The 23626-nt window shown below is 32.2% G+C and overlaps 1 protein-coding gene and 1 pseudogene across 1 annotated transcript; one reads left to right on the top strand and one right to left on the bottom strand.

Moving 5' to 3' along the window:
- The first annotated feature begins 14774 nt into the window (after window positions 1-14774).
- Window positions 14775-16293, top strand: LOC107018138 (annotated as a pseudogene).
- LOC107018129 (G-type lectin S-receptor-like serine/threonine-protein kinase LECRK3) lies at window positions 16269-18873 on the bottom strand. Its single transcript, XM_015218519.2, has one exon. It carries the CDS (start codon window positions 18838-18840, stop codon window positions 16441-16443), a length of 2400 nt encoding a protein of 799 aa, XP_015074005.1. The 5' UTR covers window positions 18841-18873; the 3' UTR covers window positions 16269-16440.
- Between the last annotated feature and the right edge of the window lie 4753 nt (window positions 18874-23626).

Genomic DNA, 23626 nt, shown 5'->3' with positions numbered 1-23626 from the left:
GGTTCATCAGTGCTACCTTCAAACCATACAATGCCTTTTTTAGTTTGTAGATCTTTGTTTCATCACTCATCTTTATAAAACCTTCTGGTTGTGCTATGTAGACCTCTTCTTGTAGGTATCCATTGAGAAATGCCGACTTGACATCAAATTGATAAACTAGCTATCATGGCTATAGAACCAACGCTAGAACAAGTCTAACAATTTCAAATTGAGTAACTAGAGAAATTGTTTTTTTTAAATCAATACCATATTGTTGTGCATATCCTTTTGTCAAAAAACGAGCTTTATCCTTCTGCAGGGTCCCATCCACTGCAAACGTTGTCTTGAACACCCATTTCAAACCAATTGCATTTTTATCTTCTGGTAATTCTGTCATCTCCCAAGTGCCATTCTTTTCAATAGATTTCATCTCTTCTAACATCGCTCTCCGCTGCTCTTCCTTTTTATCAGCTTCTCCATAATGTGTAGGATATGACATTGCAAAAGAGAATCGACAAGTTGTATATATGTCATTGGCATACTTGGAGTTCAACTTTTTAAGCCTTGTTGATTTTCTGAATGGAATTGGCTCATCTGAAGACACTTCAAGAGTAGTAGATGAAGTGTTTCTGCTCCCTGAAGTTGAAAAAAATAAATCTGGAGAAGTGGTACTAGAATCGGTTGTTGTACCTGTTGGAGTTGGCTGCTGAATCGCATCAAAAGTGGTTCCAGTAGAAATAGGAATCTATACTTGCATCTTATCGTTGCTTCCACTCCAATTACAGCTTGCCATTTCAGCAAATACTACATCCCTTCTAATTAAAATCTTTCTACTAAAAGGGTTATACAATCTATATGCTTTACAAAAACACAATTTTCAGATTCTTCATCCAACTTATGACGAGATTGGAAATTTACAAAAGCATAAGAAGTACAACAAAAAAATCTAAAATAAATTATAAATGGTTTTTAACTTCCAAGATTGAAATGGAGTTTAATACATAACAACCTTTATTGGAGAAAAATTAAATAAATGGACTGATGTCGTTAGAGGTTCAACCCAAAATTGATTCAGAACTCCCTTCGTTTGTAACATGCTTCTTTCAATCTCCACCATAATGCGATTGTTTTGCTCAGCAACGAAATTTTGATCCGCAGTATAAGGTGTTGTCAGCTCCCTATGAATGACATTTTCCTAACAAAAAAAGATTAAACTCCTTCGACAAGAATTCGCGGCCTCTATATGTGCGAAAAGTCTTTATGCACAGATCGCTTTGCTTCTCAATTTAGGCTTTAAAGTACATGAATTTTTGAATTGTTTCTGATTTTGTTTCTACTAAATAGACCCAACTCATGCGACTACAATTATCAGTAAATAGGAGAAAATAACGACTCCCACTAAAAGATCTAGTATGCATAGGTCCACATAAATCAACACCTATTAATTCAAGACATTTTGAAGCCCTCCAAACTTTTACAACAGGAAGAGACTTCCAAGTTTGTTTTCCATAAATGCACCCTTCAAACAATTCAATATAATCAATTTTTGGTAGTCCAAGAACCATACCTTTTTCAACTAGCAATTTCATGCCCTTTATATTGAGATGACCATACCTCAAATGCCACAACTTCGACTCATCATTTTCACTTGCAACAAGCATAGAAAAATTCCATGTTAGAAACATCCAGCAGAAACATCTTGTTTGACATCATAGTGATGCTAACCTTTTTGCTTGAATTCTTGTTTGTAATGACACAAGCATCGTCATTAAACAAAATAGAATGCCCATTGGACATAGGTTGTCCAACACTAAACAAATTGTATCTAAAATACAAACTGAATGATGTCCAACATTTTTACTATGTCGTGTCTAGAGTCAATACCCACAGTACCTTTTCCTTCACCATGCATCTCTTTTGAGTTGACAACCTGCACCTTTTTCTTTTGCTTCTCATTTAGATCCTAGAACAAAGATTTGGTGCTTCTCATATTATTTGAACAACCACTATCTACAAAACATACATCACCTCGCTTATGATCTGTATCAATGCAAGTCATAAAGAGAATTCTCTTCATCATTTTCTGTTGCTGCAAAGTTTATTTTCTAATCTTTATACCAGCAATTAGCCTTAATATGCTTGTAGTGCTGACAATGATGAAATTGAATGTCATTCTTTGTGTTACTTTGCTCATTGGACTACGTATTCCCATCATTCCTTCCTCTACCTCTTTCATAGCTACGACTTCGACCAAACGGAATCCTCCTCTTCCTCGAGCTGTGCTTCCTGGACCATTGTTCTCACCATATTTGGTTGTTGCTTCCTTCACCTGGAATTCTTTATCTTAATTATTGTCGATAGATCGATTGAGTCTCGCCTCATGGGCTTGAGGAGATCCCATCAATTCATCAAAGGAAAAAACTGATAGATCCTTAGAGTCTTCTATAGAATCAACTTCCTGATTAAATTATGGAGTCAAGCTCCGTAGCATCTTTTCCACAATCATTTGATAAGTAATTTTCTCGCCACATGATGAAATTTTGCTGACAATTGCCATTGCTCTGGACAAGAAATCAGCAATTGATTCTCCATTTTCCATAATCAAGGTTTCAAAGTCACGCCGAAGTAATTACAATCTCACCACAATGACTTTTGAATCACCTTTAAAGTCCTACTGCAAAATGGGTCAAGACTACTTTGACATGGTTGCTGCTGCGATCCATGAAAAGTGGATCTGGAATGCTATATAAAAACCAGTGCTTTAGCATCTTGTTTCTTACTGTCTTGCAGTCTATTTTCTTAGTCAGGCTGTGCAAATACTCGTTCTACCAAGTCCCAAAGATTTTGATATTTGAGTATTGTTTTCATACGAATACTCCAGAATTCGTAGCTTTCTCCTAGATGATCGATAAGTGGTTGTGTCACACTCAATCCATTGCCATTAATTGACATGAATCTGATACCAAAGGTGTTGTCTTAAATAGAAAGGAAAACTTTAGGAAGAAACAGATGTGTGAAGGTTAAGAAAATTGTATGCCGAAGTTTTTTTTATTTTTTAGTATATGAAATCACAGGAAAGTACAAATTTATAGACTTAAAAATGACAAACTATTAAGTCACTAAATGACCACTACTTCCATTAATTAAACAACTATTACTAACAAAAACACAACTAGAAAGTAACGCACCATGATCAGCGTATTTGCTAACAACTAGTCCTAGAATATAGGACACTACTAACAAATTTAATTAACCTGCTCATACTTTCAATCAATATTCAATATACCATACATCTAAAATTTAATTACGTATACCAATATATCAAACCTTGAAATTTAATGTGGTATTAATAAGAATATCACAGAAATTGAGAAGTAAATTACGAACAAAACTAACGAGAACACTCACTATTTCAAAACCTTTTATTTAGCCACCGTACATTTCTATTAATTAATTTATTATATTGACTAATCATGACCTTAATCATTACATAATGATTGGTCATTAACACCATTGTTCTCAATTTAAAAAAAGGACCTGTAGATTAATATTTTCATTTTCTACATCAAAACCCACTTAATTGTTTCCTATCTATGCCAAGGACCTATTAAAATATAATGTAATTAATCATACAATCCAAATAGTGCAATAATCAATTCTATTATAGAGTAATCTCAACGTGTGACTAGTTGAATTTAAGATTTATCCTTTCAATACGTATAAATTGACTAAGTATTCATAGCATCAATGTGAAATTCTAGAGTAGCATTAATTTGACCTTAAAATGATGAAGACGTTTGGCAGTGGTGATAGAAATTGGCGGCAGCGAATAGAGAACTTTAACAAAGCAAGACAATAATTTTGTAGAAAATAAGACTTTTAATACATATGGTCCAAAAGGTATAGGGTCTTAAACAAGTTTCAGACTTAGTTCATTATTATCAACTCAATTAATTATCTAACCTTTATCCATCAATTAATTAAGTATAATTATCAAATAGTTCAAAATTTTCAACCAACTTCACCGACCAATCATAAATGACTCGGGAAAACTATTGGGAGTGGTAAAATGGTAATTTTATAAAAGTTTTCAAAAATTACCTTGCGGGTGATGACAAAAATGTACCTACAGTCCATCATGAATTTCATATAGTTCAAAAGATAAAACGCGGAGTCACAAGCAGATCTAAAGTAGTACAATCTAGACATATATAAGTTTTAGAATTTGTTTGCAGAAAAACACATGGAAATGAAAAAATGAGATCTCTTGTCTTCTTACGATTTGAATAAAAGAAAAATTCTTTCAAGATCTCTTATGTATAAGAAAAAAAAAGATATGTTATGAAAGGACATAAAACTTTTTTTATCATAAAAGACTAAAAAAGACAAAATTTGTGATCACAATTTAAAAAATCAATCTCGAAGTTCAAACTATACCATATAGATCATTATTAAGAATGAAAATGTGGAGGTGATTTCAAAGAAAGATTGCTTTCATCTATTCAACCTCATAAATATGTTTCTACTGCCATACCAAAATCAAGCTAAAAATGTGTACCATGTGACTTTGTATATATTTGTCTTTATTAGGACGTCTCTATTACTTGATCATGTTTGAAATTAAAGCATGATTATTATTAATTTGAAAAGAAAAATGGTGTCATCTTTTTTATTTTAAAGAAGGAATTTACATTTAGTGAGAAGTGTACAAAATTGACCTTATTTAGCTAATCTAATTAATGAAGAAAATGAGTACCAAGTTATGTTTGATATAAGAAAAAACACAATGAATAACTCTTAACTAAATTTCTATGTCAAGCTCCTCACGATATGTTAAGGGAGCAAAGAAGTGGTAGCTTCATGTAAATAATTTATCTTTTTAAAAAAATTCAAATGAACTATTTAACAAAAATCTTTCAATTACTTATTTTAAGATTTATGTTAAACTATATTGAACATTTTTGTTGCACTAGAAATATATTGTCTAAATATTTTTTATAACCCAAGGTTGTTTATCTAGCAAAAGTATCATTTTTAGATAATGTTTTTTTAGCAAATCATTACAAGTAATACAACAAAAACAACTCCTCCTCATCAATACGCACATCACAATTATTCATGTGCCTCCAATTGATTATTTCAACAACAACAAGAAGATATATCGTGTAATTTTACAAAAAGAGATTGGAGAAGATAAACTTATGGAAACTTGAACAAATAAAGTAATTAAACATATATGGAGTTGCATGTCAATTTGTCTTTCATAATGGTGGATGGGGTCGCTTTCCTTTGGTGGCGGATTAAGAATGTTCATTAAAGCATTTAGACCTTTTATTTCAATGGTTGTCTTGCCATAAACCAAAGCAACTTCATCCGCAATGGCAAAACTTCCCAACCAGTGTTGTTGATTTGTTCTTACATCTCGAATCTCTATAACCCATCTTCCCCATTTTCGTTGTCTAACTCCCTTGTAGTTCTTTACATTTTCTTGGTGCAGTTTTGTATCTTTTTTCTCTTTGGAGGATACCATCTTTGAAGTGACCTTGGTCTTTCCATTTTGATGATAATTTCTTTACAAATCTTTTTTTGTCGTTTGGACTTTTCTCCTTGATGAATTCCCTCCTCATCACTAGATAAGTCTGTGGCGTCATTATCCATTGTGTAAATATGTACAAAAAGACCACAGAACATTCGCCCATTAGATTGTTTTTTTTCCTCTAGAAAATTTTGAAGGTCTTTTAACTACCTCATTTTCGTGAAGCTCATCTCTGGAAGCCATTGCTTCAGGAAAGAAAACAAACAAAAAAGCACAATAAGTCCATTAAATCAGGCACGTCTATATGCTTCATCAATAATCAAATTATTTTTATTCATGTACTTTATATGTCAACTTGATTATCTGAAATGACCTAGCACATAAAGTTTCAGACTTAGCTCATTATTATTAACTCAATCAATTACCTGTCTATTACACGCCAATTTATTAAATATAGTTATCGAATAGTTCAAAATTTTCAATCAACTTCCTCGACGAATTATAAATGACCCATGTCTCATGGAAGGATGTCGTTGACTATAAATTCATGTCCAAGTGACTCTATCACTTTATACTTTCTAGAACTTATAGATAGGTTAGGTGAGTACAGATTATTCACCAAAAATATACCTATTAGACTTCTATCACCTTACCTTTACTCTCAAAGCCCTATTAATTCAGCATTCTTGACTACAAGCCTTACTTTCAAGCCCACAATCATCAATTACTCCTAGATTTTGAGGCATTCTAATCACATTCTTTATTACCAGGTGAATCTAGTCATTACTCATCAAAAGGTTCAAATCATTGATTACAAGTAAAGATCCATCATACATAATAAATTATAGTTTAATTTATGTCTATATGTTCCCCAATCTTGAACCATTACTACACATGACTTTAATTTTAGAAGATCAATTCTAATTCTTCAATTTCACCATTCATGGCATAAACTCTCAAAATATATAATTCATCAAATAAACTATGTTTTACCATTGAAATCACATAAATTCATCATAATATAATAATTTAATGTCAATTCAATCATAATTAAGTATCATCCACTTGATTGAAATCAAGTTTAACACTACCCACAATGAAGGAAGAAACCCTAGCAAGAATTGCGTTTTGACTTTGGCGAAACTCTGGGGATCTATGGGTGGAAGAATCACAGATGAATAAGATAACATACCTTAATTCAAATCCCTAACACAAGATTGAAACAATGGATGAAATCTGCCCGTCTTAGTTCTCTTCTTCTTCACTTCTAGAGAGTGAATTATTTGTAGTGAATTTGGGTTAGTTTTGTGGTCTTGGAATAATGATTTGATTCACTTAGTTTAGGGGTCTATTAGTCTTATATATATGGTTTAATAAAAAAACTAACCGACCTCCCTTTACCCCTAACTTAATACCAATTAACCCCTAAGCCCCCAACTTAAAAACTAAACTCTAATTTGACCTCACTCAGAAAACCCCCACAAAATTGCAGACCGTGGATTGGTCTAGGGGTCGTGCTGCACCGTTGTGGGTGGTGAAATGAGGCTAAAAATATGCAAACAAGTGAACGACTTGACCTATGACCCCAACCCACGGGGCGTGGGTCCATCTATTGGTAGTCGAGCTGGTTTCTGACAGTTTTGGGTCTGTTTTAAGGGTCTTCCTCAAGGACCCCTCTGGTAGTCCTTGGGTGGTCTTGATGCCCTAACCCTAAAAACCTAATTCTAAGTAGGGAATCATTTTACAATTTTAACACGCATACCAAACTCTAAAGCTTTAGCACAAGGCTTTAGAACTTTCTAGTTTAGTTCACTAGTTTTTGAAGCATAACAATATCTCCCCCTTAGGATATTCATCCTCGAATGAAGATTCTAAACTCTTCTTTAGGTTACCTCTATAAACTAGCATTCCATCATGCATGCAATACATCTAAATGCACACAACCAAGGAAGAAAATTGTAATTCCAAGCTAAGCATATTCAATGTAACACAAGGGAGTAGAAACTACTTCTAACAACTCAAAATGGATGAACATCTATGCATTTACTCATTTCAAGGATGAACTACATTCTCCTATCTAAAACATGATCAACAAACAGTCATGGATCCTATATGCAATTTACTCTAAAAAGCCTCTACTCAAGGAGGAATCTTTCAACTCCTAATTAAGGTATGTTAATTAGTTAATCTCATGAAGTTTATATGCAATTCCACTCAAATGCACCACAGCATGAGGAAAAATAATGTATATAAGTCATTTCTATCAAGACCTAAGCTTTTTTCATGAACATGCAGATAAGGGAATCATGGCAACAGAGAAAAACACAATAACCTTACTTTTTTGGAACACTATCTCTTCCTTGGGAATAAGCCTATATAATCACTTCTATACATCATTCATGCTAAAGACAAATTCAAGATCAAACATAGCAAGTCACAAAAGACAAGAAATTCGGAAATTAATAAAGCATAAAAGCATAACAGAAGCAACATGAGAAGATCACTCTTGATCTTCTCAAGATTGGAGAGCATAAAACCTATTCTTCTTAAGAGCACTCTCATCTGGACCACTAGAGGCAACTTTATTGTCCTCACTTCCCTTAGCCTTGAGAACAAGGCAATCTCTAATTTTGTGCCCATCGTTTCCACACCCATAGAAACCGTCCATGCAAGTTAGGCACTTACTTATGAGTCCGCGATTTCGATAAATTAGGGCTTTAGTTTAAAAGATTTAGTGTCTGCAAAGGCATATTTTGTATCAATGTACCTTGAATTTCAGGTATTTGGATTGAGGAAAAAAACATGAACACTAATGAGCACAAACGAACAAGGCAGCTGAAAGAATGAAAAAAAGAAGGTATGATGATCGCCTATCTCATTAGTCAAGTCGCCAAATGGCCATGGTCTCGCCTAAAGTTCCAGTGTGCAAAGACTTCAAGGAGAAAATTAAGTGATAGAAAAGAGTAGTCGACGAGTCGCCAAACGGTTCCATGATGCAATCGCCCAAAGTTACAAAATTTGAAGATACTGAAGGCCAAATGGAAAAGACGATGGAATTGACCAAAGGGTGTATCACCGAGTGGAGCAGCGATCCCAACTTATTGCGCCAAAATGATCCTTCACAACGTATTTGTCCGACCATAAATACATCTTTTACTAGTTATTTTAGTATTGATTGATCTATCAATCTATCTAGCTTTCAATCTAGAATAAGAATTATCAGCTTGGAAGTTTAGAACGGAGTTTTGAGATAATATTTCCTTAGATTTAAAGATTTGAACATTGACATTTCTAAGAAATTGGAAGTGGGTGTTGAAGATTCGTCATATTAGACCTTTGTAAAGACGAAATAAATCTTACCTAGTTGATGGAAACACAATTTGGTAACAACTTCTATCTTTTTTATGATATCAAGCTAAAACTCCAATTCTTGGGGTGTGAATATGTGATTATAGGTTGAGTTAGTTGTTGACTATTGTTTATTGATAGTGTAAATGTTGTTTAAAAGTGATTTCATTCAATAATTTTGCCTTAATCTAAAGGTTATAGTTGCAAAGGCAACTGTACCTTTATGTTGTTGGCTTGCTTGAGAGAGACGTTTTAAAACTAAGATTATTGATTTGACAGTATGTGGGTATTGGATTTTCATGGATTCAGCTCAAGCGAGTGTATCTTAAACCCTCTTCTGCACATTCAACTCAAGAGAGTGAATGGACTAAAACATAGGTAGTTCTTAATTGTTTCTTATTGGTGTTCGAGAGAAACAAATTTGTTTCGGGATAAATTGTTAAAGAGAATGTTTATCCCCAATAGAGTCTAGCTTAGTCACATTATTTACAACTATTTAATATCAGTTGCAATTACCCAGTTTCTACTTAGCCTATAATCCAATCACATCCCAAAAACATGTCTCATTATTTACTTATACATGTTATTTGCTATTGTAGTTGATAATTATAATCAAAAAACCCTGTTATTTGACAACTAATTCACCCCAAACTTGAACCATGCTTTTATTCGTAAATGTTTTGACCTATGATTGACTTGAGCATTTTTGCACTTGGCTATTGATTCTCAATACATACCACTCCCTATGGGATTTAACCCCCAATTCAATTAGTTGGGTTATGCTAATTAATAATCGTTGACACTTAGTACTGGATGAAGTTTCCTGATATCTAAAATCAAAATGGCCTTGCTGCCAGGGAGTGGTGTTTTTTGAGAATCTTTAGTTAAGTTGAATGTTGTTCTTGTTAGTTATAGTTGAACTTAATTTTAGTTTTGTTTTGCTGGTTTGTGTCTTGAAACAGAACGGAGCAATGGTATCCAAGTAGCCACCAAGAAGACATCAGAAACCTCAATGATGTCAACTAGCCTAATGCTAATTACCCCTATCTTATGGGTGGTATTGTTTCCATTCACTTGCCTCTGGCTGAAGGAAATACAGTGTTTCACATCACTAAGTACTATGTTTCAACTTTTGCAACAGAAAGGGTTGTTCGATGGTTTGGCTCATGAGGATCCCCATTAGCATATTAGAAACTTCGCGGATGTATGTGGACCGTTCTCCTTCATGAACATATTGCAAGAGTCGGTCCGATTGAGGTTGTTACCATTCTCTTTGATGGGAGAAGCATACAAGTGGCTGGCATTGTTGCCACATGAATCAATCACTTCGCGAAAGAAGATGTGTCGACCCTTAGCCAGACTATTACTTCACATTCAGTCAATCAAGTATTTTGGTACCCAAATGGGTCATATCCCTTCTCATTTGAACCCAAGACAACAACGGGGATTTTCCCAGTGATACGAAGGCCAACCCCAATAATGAGGTTCTAGTGTGGACTTGTGTCGTATCACGACGTTAACTAAGACGCTTTTTAGGAGGCAACCCAAGTTTTTATTTTCTTTCTTTTAACTTGAAATAATTGTGTGTTGATTGTGCAGGTCAAAGTGTGGAAAATGATTGAAAAGTGCAGATAGGTGAGCCATAAGTCCAATCAGCGCATCACTGAAAGGGTCAGTGTGCCCGATCTGATCCTTTGTTTGACCTAAGATAATTTGAAATTGGATTTTGTAAAACACGGTGAGACCTTAACAAACTTCTCTATGTCTTGTAATCTTAAACAACAACATTAAAAATCATTTTTTAGCCCTTTACAAACTTCTTTTTGGTTTATGGCTTTACAAGAATTTTTTGTCCTTGCATATAAGATATCATCATCTTTAAATAGAAGAGATTTAAAATGGTCATTTTCTTCTATTCAAATTGTATTAGGGTGAGATATCTGAGTTTTTAAATTTTTACACTCACCGACTTGAATTATATATCCTTCTAAATAACTAGAAAACCATTTCTATCAAACTCACTTAAAATCCTAGATTTTTCTTTTGTTAAGTTATTTCTCTATAGTTTCAAATAGAAAACTTTTCACGCAATAAGGATTTCATAAATCCATTAATGAATTTCTTATAGTTCAATAGATAAAATCTTCAAAAAAAAATTAAGAAAATATTAAACTAAAGTAGTCAAATCTACATATATATAAGTTTTAAAATGTGTTTGTAGAAACAGAAAGAGAAACAAGGAAATGAGATCTCTTTGTCTACTTACAATTTGAATTTTAAAAAATGTCATTTTCAGATCTCTTATGTGTAAAAGAGAAAATTATACCTCATCCATAAAAATTCACATGTCACACATAGATAACTTCAAATATATAACTTGTGGTCTAGAAATGTTAAAGAAACTTAGATTTGAACATACCTTGAAAAGAAACTCGAAAGCTCTCAAACAAATAAGTAATTCTGATCTTTTGTCTTGTCTTTAAATCTTTTTGCATATAATGGTCATTTATATAATTTAAACTTTAGCGATCATCGCTATATAGAAGTGGTAAGAAATTTAAACACAAATAGTTAATCTTTTATACTCAATTCTTTTCAATTGTCATTCTTATCTATTAATCATATATGTGGACTAAAAAAAAGAAATCAACATTAATAATTCATTAAATAGTCGTAAATGTGTCATTGAACTTATAAAAAGACTCATCTATGTCATCCGTTAAAAATTTGGCTCATCTATGTTATTTCATTTGAGAAGAATAATTATTTTTTTTAAAAAAAGTGTAAAATATTTTACTCTCTCACTGTACCCTCCNCCCCCCCCTCCCCATTTTTAAATTTCTCTAGAAAAGTATTTAGTTTTTTTTTTAGTTTTTTTAAAAAATTCTGACCACTCCACCTAACTCTCCGCTTACAAAATTTTTATCGCTTTGTATTAGATATATACATATTGAAGATATCTATTTTACTTACCACCGCAAGACTTTTTTATAATAATTTTTTATATGTTATATTCGATACACGAAAAAGTTCCTAAAAATATATGTACATATCAAACACAAAACGAGAAAAATATAAAAATAAATTAGAAGCGGAGAATTAGCAACGAGGGGGTGGTATTTCTATTTTTATTAAAGTAAAATGAATATCAATCTTTTTTAGAATGAGTTGGTGGTTTTTTTTCTTAGAGGGGGTGGTGAAGTATGAATTTTTAAAAATATATTATAAAAGAAATTTTAAAGTAAAATAAAAGGGTGGGGATTGTGGAGGGGGGGGTGGAGGAGGGGAAGTACAGAGAGGAGGTGGTGAAGTAGAGTAAGAAAAATAAATTTAAAATTTATTTTTTAAAATATTTTAATTAATACAGATATTTTATTATTTAATTTTTATCAAGGTAGAATATTTTATGCATGTGCAATGTCATATGTCAAGATTTTTTCAAATAAAAGAGAGTGCATTATTGTATTTACTAATAATTGATAGTTTAGATATGGAATCATTCTCAATATTTTAGGTATTAAACTCAAAAAACTGAATATTTTAGATGTATTTTTGACCCTTATTTTTATGTAAAATAGATAAGTTCTTTATTTCCGTAAGTGAAAAACAAAATTAAAACTAAATAAAGAAAACTGAAAAAAGAAAAAAAAGGAAAAATAGTTTTTAAAAAAGAGATAGAAGATGAATAAGACAAAAAAAATACAAAAAGTAGGACAAAAGGGACAAAAAGACGAATAAGAGAAAAAAAAAAGAAGGATGGACATGAAAAAGGAGAAGAAAAAAGTTTATTTTTGTTTTTATTTATTTATCAAAACAAAAATTATATATTTATATAAAAGAGAATTCTACGTCCGCCTATGTGGCGCAACCACAAGCATGAATTTTGTTTTAAATTTATTTATTTCCAAATTAGTCTATGTTTTTGTATGAAAAGATGTGACTTTTATGAATGGTTGCGATTTTATTGAAGAGTTGTGACTTAAATGAAGAGTTGCAACGTCTTTCAAAAGTTGTGACTTTTATGAAAAGTTGGGACCTTAATGAAAAGTTGTGACTTTATGAAAAGTTACGACTTTTATAAAAGATTGTGAACTTTCCGATGGGTTGCAACTTTTTCAAATAGTTGTAACCTTTTTGACAAGGCACAACAAACATTTGTTCACACTATCCTTTGTTGTTTAAAAATAGAGGGTTTTTTTCTCATTTTAAAAAAAAATTATGATCTTGTTCTTCTACTTTTGCAAAATTAAATATTCGTTTGATTTGCTCCAGTTGAGTAACTTACTGACACTGCTGTTTTTGTATTAATAAGTTGGTGAATAAAATTGTTCCATCATGAGAGTTTGTAATTCTTTAAACCTATGGTATTATAGTGGAATAGTTTTCTTAAGGGACATTGTGCATTTAGAAGACTCGATTTTTTCCGTTCTATTGCATTCTATTTTATATATCTTGGTATGTTTTTTTTACAGTCATTAACTTATGCATATGATACCAATTATTGTACATGTTTTAAACTCTGTTGTTTATTTTTCTGCAAAGTTGTTGTCTCCGATTATATTGAACATATACACTTATAGTACCTATATTCATTGTGCAGAAAATAATTATTGTACTCAGCTCCAAGAATTCATGTTTTGATATTATATATTAAATTCTATAACTTAAAAGTACTATATATAAACTTAAATATTATCTATTTTTACATAGATATGTAATTTTTTCGCTTATCAATTGAAGAAATTCATTATGCAAGTTCAAAAATTGTAGGAAAAATGCACAAGTACCCCCTCAATCTATGCTCGAAATTTCAGAGACACACTTATATTATACTTAGGTCCTATTACCCTTTGAACTTATTTTATAAGTAAATTTCTACCCCTTTTTGGCCTACGTGGCACTAATTTGAAAAAAAAAGTCAATCGGCGTTGGGCTCACAAAATAGTGTCACGTAGGCGAAAAGGGGTAGGAAATTATTAATAAAATAAGTTCAGGGGATAATAGGACCTTAGTATAGTATGAGTGTGTATCTGAGATTTCGGGCATAGGTTGAGGGGGTACTTGTGCATTATCCCAAAATTGTAATTGCTTTCCTGTTAAAGCGTAATTCTTTTTTGAATATGTTAACAAACTTTTGAATTTTCTCCTGACACATATATGACAGTTGTATAATCTGAGCAACTTAAATGATTCTTTTTATCATGAGTTGCCTTTGTATATATGTTCTTATTTTCTTCTTTATTTTTCTTTTAATGTTAATTAAAGAACCAATGATTTATTATTTTGTGAATAATTCATTCGTTAGAGGTTCTTGGGTTATGTGATAATGACAAATAATCAAATTCATGTTGTAATATTGCTAATATTTTTTTAGGAACCTATTTTTCTATTATTTTTAATATATGGATATTAATAGAAAATTATTTGCAATGTCAATACAATTATTATTTATGACCGCACGGTCAAATTACCTAATTATGATATAATATTAACTCTTTTAAATTTATTTGTAGGATAATTTTTTTAAAAGAAAATATTAAATAAATAAAGATTATATTGGTAAAACTTTTCTTTTGTGGATATGGAGACAAATATCACAGTAGGCATATAAATATTAATTATTTATTATAAATTAACCCATCACCCAGCCTGGTCCACATCTCCTACATCTCTCTTTATTCATTTAAAATTTTCAATTATCAAAAAGCTTGGGAAAGTCAAAGAAGTACACAACACTCACCAAGTAACAATAATTGGTGACTAAGACTATTTCCTACAATGATAAATGTAGTAGATAATTTGTCTTATTTTTAATATTATCAATCAAATATCATGATAAACATAATAGAAAATTTGTCTTATTTTTAAAATTATCAATTTCACTTGTAACAAAATGTTACTCATCTTTTTATGTGATAGTGGTGTATATAAAGGATTAAACTCACATTTATATACCATAGTTTTTGAAACGTGAAAATGACATACTCCGCAAAATATCCTCTGTGCTTGTTCTCCTCATCTTTCCCCTGCATATTTTAGCACAAACTAAGTTTGCTATACCATTAGGCAGCTCTCTCATAGCAAATGATGAAACAACATCATGGCTTTCTCAATCTGGAGATTTTGCATTTGGATTCAAGAAAATTCAAAGCCAAAATCAGTTCTTGCTTTGTATATACTATGCCAAGATTAAAGATGCCAACATAGTTTGGTATGCAAATGGTGGTAACCTCGTGCCACGAGGCTCAATCGCAGAGTTAAATCCTCAAAAGGGACTAATTCTCCGCGATTCTTAGGGTAAAATGATCATGTGGAGCACTGGTAGGATTGATTCTAATGTTGCTTATGCTGTCATGAATGATACAGGAAACTTTGTTCTTGTTGGTGTTGGTTCTTCAGTATTATGGGGAAGTTTTCGGTATCCGACTGATACCCTTATGCCTACTCAAATACTAGAGATTAACAACAAGCTTGTTGCTCGAAAATCTGAGCCTTTGTTCGTTCCTGGTAGATTTTATCTTCGTATGTTGAGTGATGGGAATTTGGTTCTTGTTACTTAATCCAAACCGACGAATTTTGATTATGATGCTGAGTATTACAATAGTCATACTTCTAATTCAGGGGAGGAAGCCAATTCTGGTTATTGATTGGTATTCGATGAGTTTGGTTCAGTTTACATATTGAAAAGGAACAATCAAAGACTTGTTTTGACACCTCCTAATGTTCCTTCAATTTCAGAAAATTATCACAGGCTAAGTCTTGATTTTTATGGTGTTTTAACTTATTATTATCGTCCAAAGAGTACGTCTACGGGGGGGATCAAAAGTGGAGTACTCTATGGTCTTTGCCTGATAACATATGTCTAGCAATTGTTGAAGATATTGGAAGTGGAGTTTGTGGATTCAACAATGTGTGTCATCTAGGTGAAAATCAAAGACCATATTGTGAGTGTCCAAAAGGGTATTCGTTGATCGATCCGAATAACAAGAATGGGAGCTGCAAACCAAAATTTGTTCCTAGTTGTGATGAATTTGGACAGGGAAATCCTGAAGATCTATATGATTTTGATGTGGTGACGGATGTTGATTGGCCGTTATCAAATTTCTAGAGGATTTATCCTTCTGATGAAGAAGAATGCAAGAAGGCTTGTTTAGAAGATTGTTTCTGTGCTGTTGCTATTTATAGAAGCAAAAGTTGTTGGAAGAAGAAACTTCCATTGTCAAATGGGAGAGTAGATACCTCTTTGAATGTAAAAGCTTTTCTTAAAATACGGAAAGTTTGAACATAAGTTTGAACAAAAGAACTTCTTAAATTCGATATAATGTATGTCTGCTTCAGTTTCATGGTTGAATTCATCGATCCAACTTGCTATTTTACACCATTCAATAGTTTGTATTTGTAACAATTAATGGAACATGTTGTATAACAAACATTGATTTGCAAGTAGTATTTCAAGTTGAAGCTGGAATATTTCATACATTTCAAGAAACATAGTGCACTGAGATACAGATACAGGTTATTGATGTACTCTTTAGGTCCAAGTAAATGAATAATGGGAAGAAAAAAACATGGTTGATCTAAATAGAATCGATAAACGAAAAAGGATCGCGAGGAATTGATACTTTAACAGAACCTTCAAGCATTAACATGACTTTCTTCATGTTAGGCCTTGATGCTGGATTTTTTTGAATGCACCAAATAGCAACCAACAAGAATTTCTCGAATCTCTTAATATCTTCTAATGCCTCTTCATCATCGCCTACAAGTAAATGCAACTTATTTCTTTCATAGCAATCGTAAGCACATTCTAGTAGTATCCTTTCGTTCCCGTTTGCCACATCCTGCTCATAGTTTCTTCTGCAGCACATCAACTCCAAGAGCAAGACCCCGAAGCTGTACACATCAACCTTCACAGTAACAGGCATGCTTCTGAACCAGTCTGGGGCTAAGTACCCTTTAGTTCCACGTACCCTAGTGGTTGTTTGAGTCTGATGTTTTCTCAGTAGCTTGGCCATGCCAAAATCTGCTATTTTTGCTGTCATATTTTCATCCAAAAGCACATTTTGGGGCTTGATGTCACAATGTATAATTTTGGTACTGCACTCTTCATGCAAATAGCAAAGTCCTTTGGCAGTGTCGATGGCAACTTGTACCCTTTTAGACCAACTAAGCCTAGAATCTTTGAATAGCAAGTGTGCTATTGAGCCGGTTTTCATGTGTTCATATACCAAAAGGCGGTGTTGGCCTTCGTTGCAGAATCCAAGGAGTTGGACTAAGTTCTTGTGATTAGTCCTGCTGATTGAATTCACTTCAGCTTCAAATACTTCTTCTCCTTCTCCTTCTGTTACCATGTTATGAAGTTTTTTTACAGCAACGACTTTCCCATTTTCATCATCAAGAACGGCTTTGTAAACTGTTGAATAAGCTCCAGTTCCTAACTCTTCCTTGAATCCATTTGTAACTTGTTCTAGCTCTTTGTAGCTAAAACTTCTTAAGTTCACACCTGGAACAGCTGAATACTGTGCAATTATCTTTCGTTTTTTCCCTTTAAACTTAAAAATGTACACAAGTGCCGAAAGAAATAAGATTAAATTCATGAAAACTGAACTGGCCAACAACACAGAACCAGAAATGATCAGAGTAGATTGATTTTTCTTTTTTCGTATTTCAACATTTGGTGATTCCAACAATGTGGAGTTGTCTTTCCTTATCTTTATCAAAGCCTTCCCTCCGATCGTTGGACCTACTCTCCCATTTGAAAGAGGGTACCTTTTCTTCCAACAAATGTTGTCGTCACTGTAAATGGCAACAGCACAAAAACAATCACTCAAACAATTCTCTCTGCACCAATCCTCTGAAACATCCCGGGGAGACTCATAATCAGAGTCAGGCCAGTTAGTATCCAACATTTCGTGGAATGTGAAAGACTCAACTTCTCGTGATTCAAGGTTACAGTTTTGCTGAGAGAAATTTTGTCTGCAGCTGCCTAATTTATCATTCGGATCATCCAAGATATATCCGAGTGGACAATCACATCTCGGCCTCTGATCAGTTCCTATTGAGCATAGGCTGTTGAAACCACAGGCACCCCCTCCTGTACCTTGCCTGATAGACAAACAGATGTTATCAGGAATGTTATACAAACTAGACCATGACATCGGTTCCCTACCAGAAGATTTCGGATGGACATAGTGCCTAAAATCTCCATCATATTCAAGAATCGCTCGATGATATATTGATTGCCTTCTTGAGTTTTCCACATTAGAAGATATTGAATTTATCAAAGTTCCATTCTTTGCTTGAAGAAAAATAAAGCCTGATTGATTGAAGATCACCTGATAACCACTGCCAACTGACATAGTAGACCAATATGCAGCATTTGTTGCCTCAGCTGGATAATTGACTGTGTAAAGCACCAGATTTCCATCATTTTGAAGTATGAACTCAAACCTCCCACTCGATACATTCGTGTCAGAGAAACTTGAAACAAGGCTGCTCCCTTGATTAAGTACTTGACCAGGCAAAATCGTACCGGTGGGCTCATCAAAACTCTGCCATAGAGTTTCTGAACTACTAGTTGCTAGCACAAAGTTTCCGTTATCAAGCATGGCTCCATAGGCCAATTGAGCATTCGCCATGCCACGAACCCACATCTCTTGACCATTTGGATCGGTGAGGACTAGTCTTCCATCCGCAGAGAGCTGAACTTTGGATCCATCTAAGGCAAGATTATTCCTATTGGCTGACCAAACTATGGTTTTGTCTGTGATTTTGTTGAACCATATGGCTAGTAAGTACCTTGATTCATTTCCAACTTTTTGGAAGCCGAAAGCGAATTCATCAGATGGAGATGGCCAAAAGCTAGTAATATCACTTGTAGTGAGTGATGAACCCAAACTAACATTTTTGTAAGATTGAGCAATAGCTGAAAGGGGAAACAATAAGAGACCAACAAGAAGCATAGCTAAAAAAGTCATGTAAGAAAGAGGCAAAGTTATAAATGGATATTATGTATACCTATTATGATAGAATATGATAGAATCGATAATTCATGTTTTGATGATAGACAAGAAGCGCAAAGAACAGTAGCAAATGTACGCAGCAAAAGAAGTCAAGCTAGAGTCCAAGGTCAAGTAAAATAGAGTTATTTGTCAAAGTCAAAATAATATATTAAAGGTACAAGTTAATACAAATAAGGAAAACCTTAAATATATTATTAAGGAAGGAAGTTGTGTATAATAAGGATTGTACTTTAAAAAAGAGTCCTTGTTTAAACATAACTTCCTTACCTTATCAGATAAGGATTGTACAAGGCAAAATAAACTCTATAAGAAGAGCACGAGGCAGAGGAAGAAAGACACGACTTCACGCAGAGAGAAAAGGGAGAATTATTCATCAAACTGAAGTCTTCAAGATTGATAGGATTGCTACGTTTAAAACGTTCTTGAGTGAGAAGGTTTTTAACGTATAGAACTTTTGTCTTGTTTTGTTTTCGATTGTAATTTACAGTTTATTGTACAAAGGGTGGGTTTGGCCCTTTGTAGGGTTGAGTATTAGTGAGAGTTGTAACAAAAGGTGGGTTTGGCCTTTTGGAGAAATCGATTGGAGTCAATCGAGTGAGGTAGTAGAGATAAGGCTTTTTGATTATTGAGTTGTAATCACAAAATCTTATAATTGAATTAATAAAACGAGGTTTTTCCTTCCTTGAGTGAGGAAGGTTTTTAATTCAATAAGTGTTTGTGTCTTTATTTAAAAGCAACTTACAAGAACCTGGTTCTTGTTCTGGGGTAAGGTTTCTTCAGATGGAGACACTTATTATGTATATTATGTATACCTATTAGATACAAATAAAGTGTTGCCTGCAGGGGAAAATAGTCTGGCATATTACATAAACGGTCTTTTAAGTTGAATAGTACTTAACTACATAAGTAGACACTTATTGTATAGAGTTGAATAAGTTGACATACATCCGACGTCCTGTATGACAATTCACGTCATATGCAATATCTACGTGTGTGTCTATTTATTTAGCTTTATACAGATTTATGAATAACTTGTGCACATCTAATGTTTGAGAGCGTAAATATTAGCTAAGATCAAATTAAATAAAACGTTATGTATTGATAGTAAAAGTCATATTCCACATAAACAAATTTTAGAAAGAAAGTAAAATTGTTGCTTGTTGGACCACATTTTCTAAAAGTAAATGTTGAATAAGTCCTTTGGCAACACCACTTTTTTGAGTTCTACCGCATTTTCTTGACTTTGGAAATGTTGACGCGTTTCTAAAATATACTTGAGTGGGTACTTTTTAAGAGATAGTAACTATTAGTTAGTGGCATTTTTTATTTAGGAAAAAATATATTCCTGAATTATTATACATGGTATGTATATATATCCTTTATACTAGTGGAAATACATATGTTATAATTTTACTCACCGACTCGGCATCGCATTGATGAATAAGATTGCATCATGTGTTCCTTTAAGTCTTGTTCCTTTAAGTCTTCCGTTAGAGTGAAAAGCATATGCATTCTAATTTCTAGACAGCAGGGACACCAACCAAGGGCGGAGCTAGATAGAATTAGGGGGGCGGGAAATATACTATTTATACATGGTATAGATTATTTTTTATGTATATATAGTAGATGTCGAACCTCATTTAATTAGTTCGTAGTTTACTTCTTAAGATGTTGAACGCCTTTATTATAAATTCTAGCTCCACCACCGGCACCTATGTCCCAAAAGTATGATGAAGAATATCTGCATACTCTTTACAATAGTTCGGAGATATATTTGTCTTCTTTTTTTTATTTATTATTATGTATAACACTATATATAACACTATATATATATATATATATATATCAAACTATCAGAAAGGTTATTATGTATTAAAAATGAGTTACGCATGCACCTTAGATGTTTTGCTAAGTATTTTAAAATATATTGTACTTAGTTGGTAAGAAATTGACACAGTGTATTATAATAAAGTGTGTAATTAATGTATTAAATCTTCAGTAAAACATGCATTGCACGTGTTCTCTAAATTATTCTCTGTAAAACATATTAAAATTGTATTATAAATTTATTAAAAGTTTCTAGTTAAAAAAATATTATTGCTATAGATGGTAAATATTTTTCTTTAAGATTACATATTTATGTAAATTTCCTAATAGTTTGTTCCTTGTTTTCTGTTTGTTTGTTTTTTGCTCTTATGATCTTGATAGTAAAAATTTACTAGTTCAATTAATTTAAATTTGCAACAAATAAATTCCTCGGGGGGGCATAAAATGCTTCAAACCAAGTTCTAGTTTATACAGTACCAGATCTCTGAGTAATGAATATAATCATCCCGTTATACTTATTGATATCCGGAATTTCACTAAAGATATATTTAACTTTTGAATAAGAATATGATCAATCATAAAAATACTTATATTTGGGATGGACCTAAATATCGAAGCAAAAATAAATTGAACTGACGAAGTACTATCATAAACCCACTTTTGAATTGTAACTTTTATTTATTCAAATAAAACAAAATTTTCATAATAAATTCGATTTTTCTTAACTACCACGTAAGTACCACTCGTTAAAGAAAGATAGAAAGTTGACCACTAAAGCACTCAAATCAATTTTCTAAAGTTAGTTTGGACCTTCTTGTTTTGATTTCTTTTTATTGAAATGAAAAATCGATGTTTCTTTCATTAGGATTTCTTGCCAGAAGTTATAAGCTGCTATTTTTGGTGGATAATTAATTTGAATCGTGAATCGTTTATATTAACTAATTCGGTCCATTTAGATAAGATTATAGTAGGAACTTAACTAATGTAAATTATATTAAATAATTATGTATGTTTTCATTATTTTAAGTTATTGACGCGAAGAACGAATATATAAAAAGTGAATGTAAAAGAGGGTCATTATTTAATAACAAGGTAAAACACTAATTAAATGTTTAATATTTTCTTTTTGGTCTACCTTTTACTTTTTTACAAATTTGAATTTATAATGGTCTAGACTAGGGCTCGGTTGGAAAATCACTTTGGTAATCGAATTTAATGTTATTGAGTGTAATGAGACTAACACATTTGGTTGATCATATAATTACTTGGTCAATCGTTAATTGAGTGTAGTTGAAAGAGTGTACTTACATACTCCAATTATGAGGGAGTGGCGCGAATTGATGGTAACTACATGGTATAATTGCAAGCTGATTACTTTTTTAATTTTCTGCTTTTATATTATTTTTATTTCTATTATGTTAAATTCTTTTTTATTTAATTTCTAAAATTATATTTTTATTTTTTACATTTTATTTCCTTCTCATTCTCAACCTTTACTTCTTGCGATTCTATACGATTTTTCATATTATTTATTTTATTTTTATTTTTTATTAGCATGATTTTGTTAGTATTCTAGTTTTTAAATTAAAGTAGAATCCACTGTCGAATAAGGTTATATATTTACATTTCTATTTTCTTTTAAATGATATTTATGTACGACATGTTGAAATTGATATAAGAGTATTTTATTAAAAAAATTTATTTTAAATTTAGAACTTATGTTATTTTTAGTTTCATTTGTTTTAGTAAATTGACTTGATATTCACATTGCAAGTCATTTATTTTTTAGTTACACTTGATAAAATTATCTTCAAATATTTTCATACTTTATGACATTTTATTCATGATATCAATCTCTTTGTCAAAGAAGTATTTCATGATGTTTATAGAAATCTTGTACTTTTACTTTTTATTATTAATTTAATTAAAATATATTAATTTGAAAAGACAAATCAATTTTTTTATAATATTAGTTAAGAACATATGTTTGTTGATTAATATGTTTTTAAAGGACAATATATATAAATATTTAATTTAATTTTTTTAGTAAAGACCCTTATCTGACTAATGTAGTTATTTAATTTTAGATAATTAGTTTTGATTTTTAAAATTTAATATAATCTTATGATTGTGCATTCAAACACTATTACAGTATCAAAAAAAAGTATGAAAAAATGATATGTAAACATAATTACTAAGTTTTGTAATTATTAACCTAGTAATTACACCAATTCCAATTATTTATAACTTCCCAAACAGATCTAGTAAAATTTTCTACAAATATGTATTTTATTTTTTGTAATTCATTTATATCCTTCTCATTTTCAACCTTTACTTCTTGCAATTTTATGTGATATTTCATAGTATTATTTCATCTTTATTTTAAAAAAAGTAAAGTTGAAGTCATTGTTGAATAAGGTTATACTAGGGGTGGCAGGGGGACCGGGCTATCACGCCCCGACCCGCGTCCCGCCCGGCCCTTCCCCTTATGTTTAGGGGGTTTTTAAGGGGTGGGGGATGAGGGGACCGGTCAAGGGCCGGTTCACCCCTGCGTCCCGGTTCGCGGGATCCCCTCTTTTTTTCTTTTTCTTTTAAATTTTTTTAAAAAAAGTTACCGTTTTAATCCGTTGGGGAAGCGGCTAGTGGGCCCCCCCCCCAACGGATTTTTGCCACTTTTTGTGTTCTCAAACATCCCCTACCACCCCTTTACTTTTAAAACTTTTTTTAAACCCTCAAGTTATAATAATTACACTTTAACCCATTTTTAATATTATAAATACACCTATCCCCTACTATTTCTTACAAAATCATCTATTCTCATTTCTCTCATCTATTTTTCTATATCCTCTCAACTCTCAACTCTCAAGTGTCATTCTTAATTTCTATTCCATTTTAATTCTCATATTATTATAAT

The sequence above is a fragment of the Solanum pennellii genome, chromosome 1 (genome assembly GCF_001406875.1).
Source record: "Solanum pennellii chromosome 1, SPENNV200".
NCBI classification, from domain to species: Eukaryota; Viridiplantae; Streptophyta; class Magnoliopsida; order Solanales; family Solanaceae; genus Solanum; species Solanum pennellii.
Note: the sequence above shows the minus strand (reverse complement) of the source record. Positions and strands in the feature narration are given on the sequence as shown.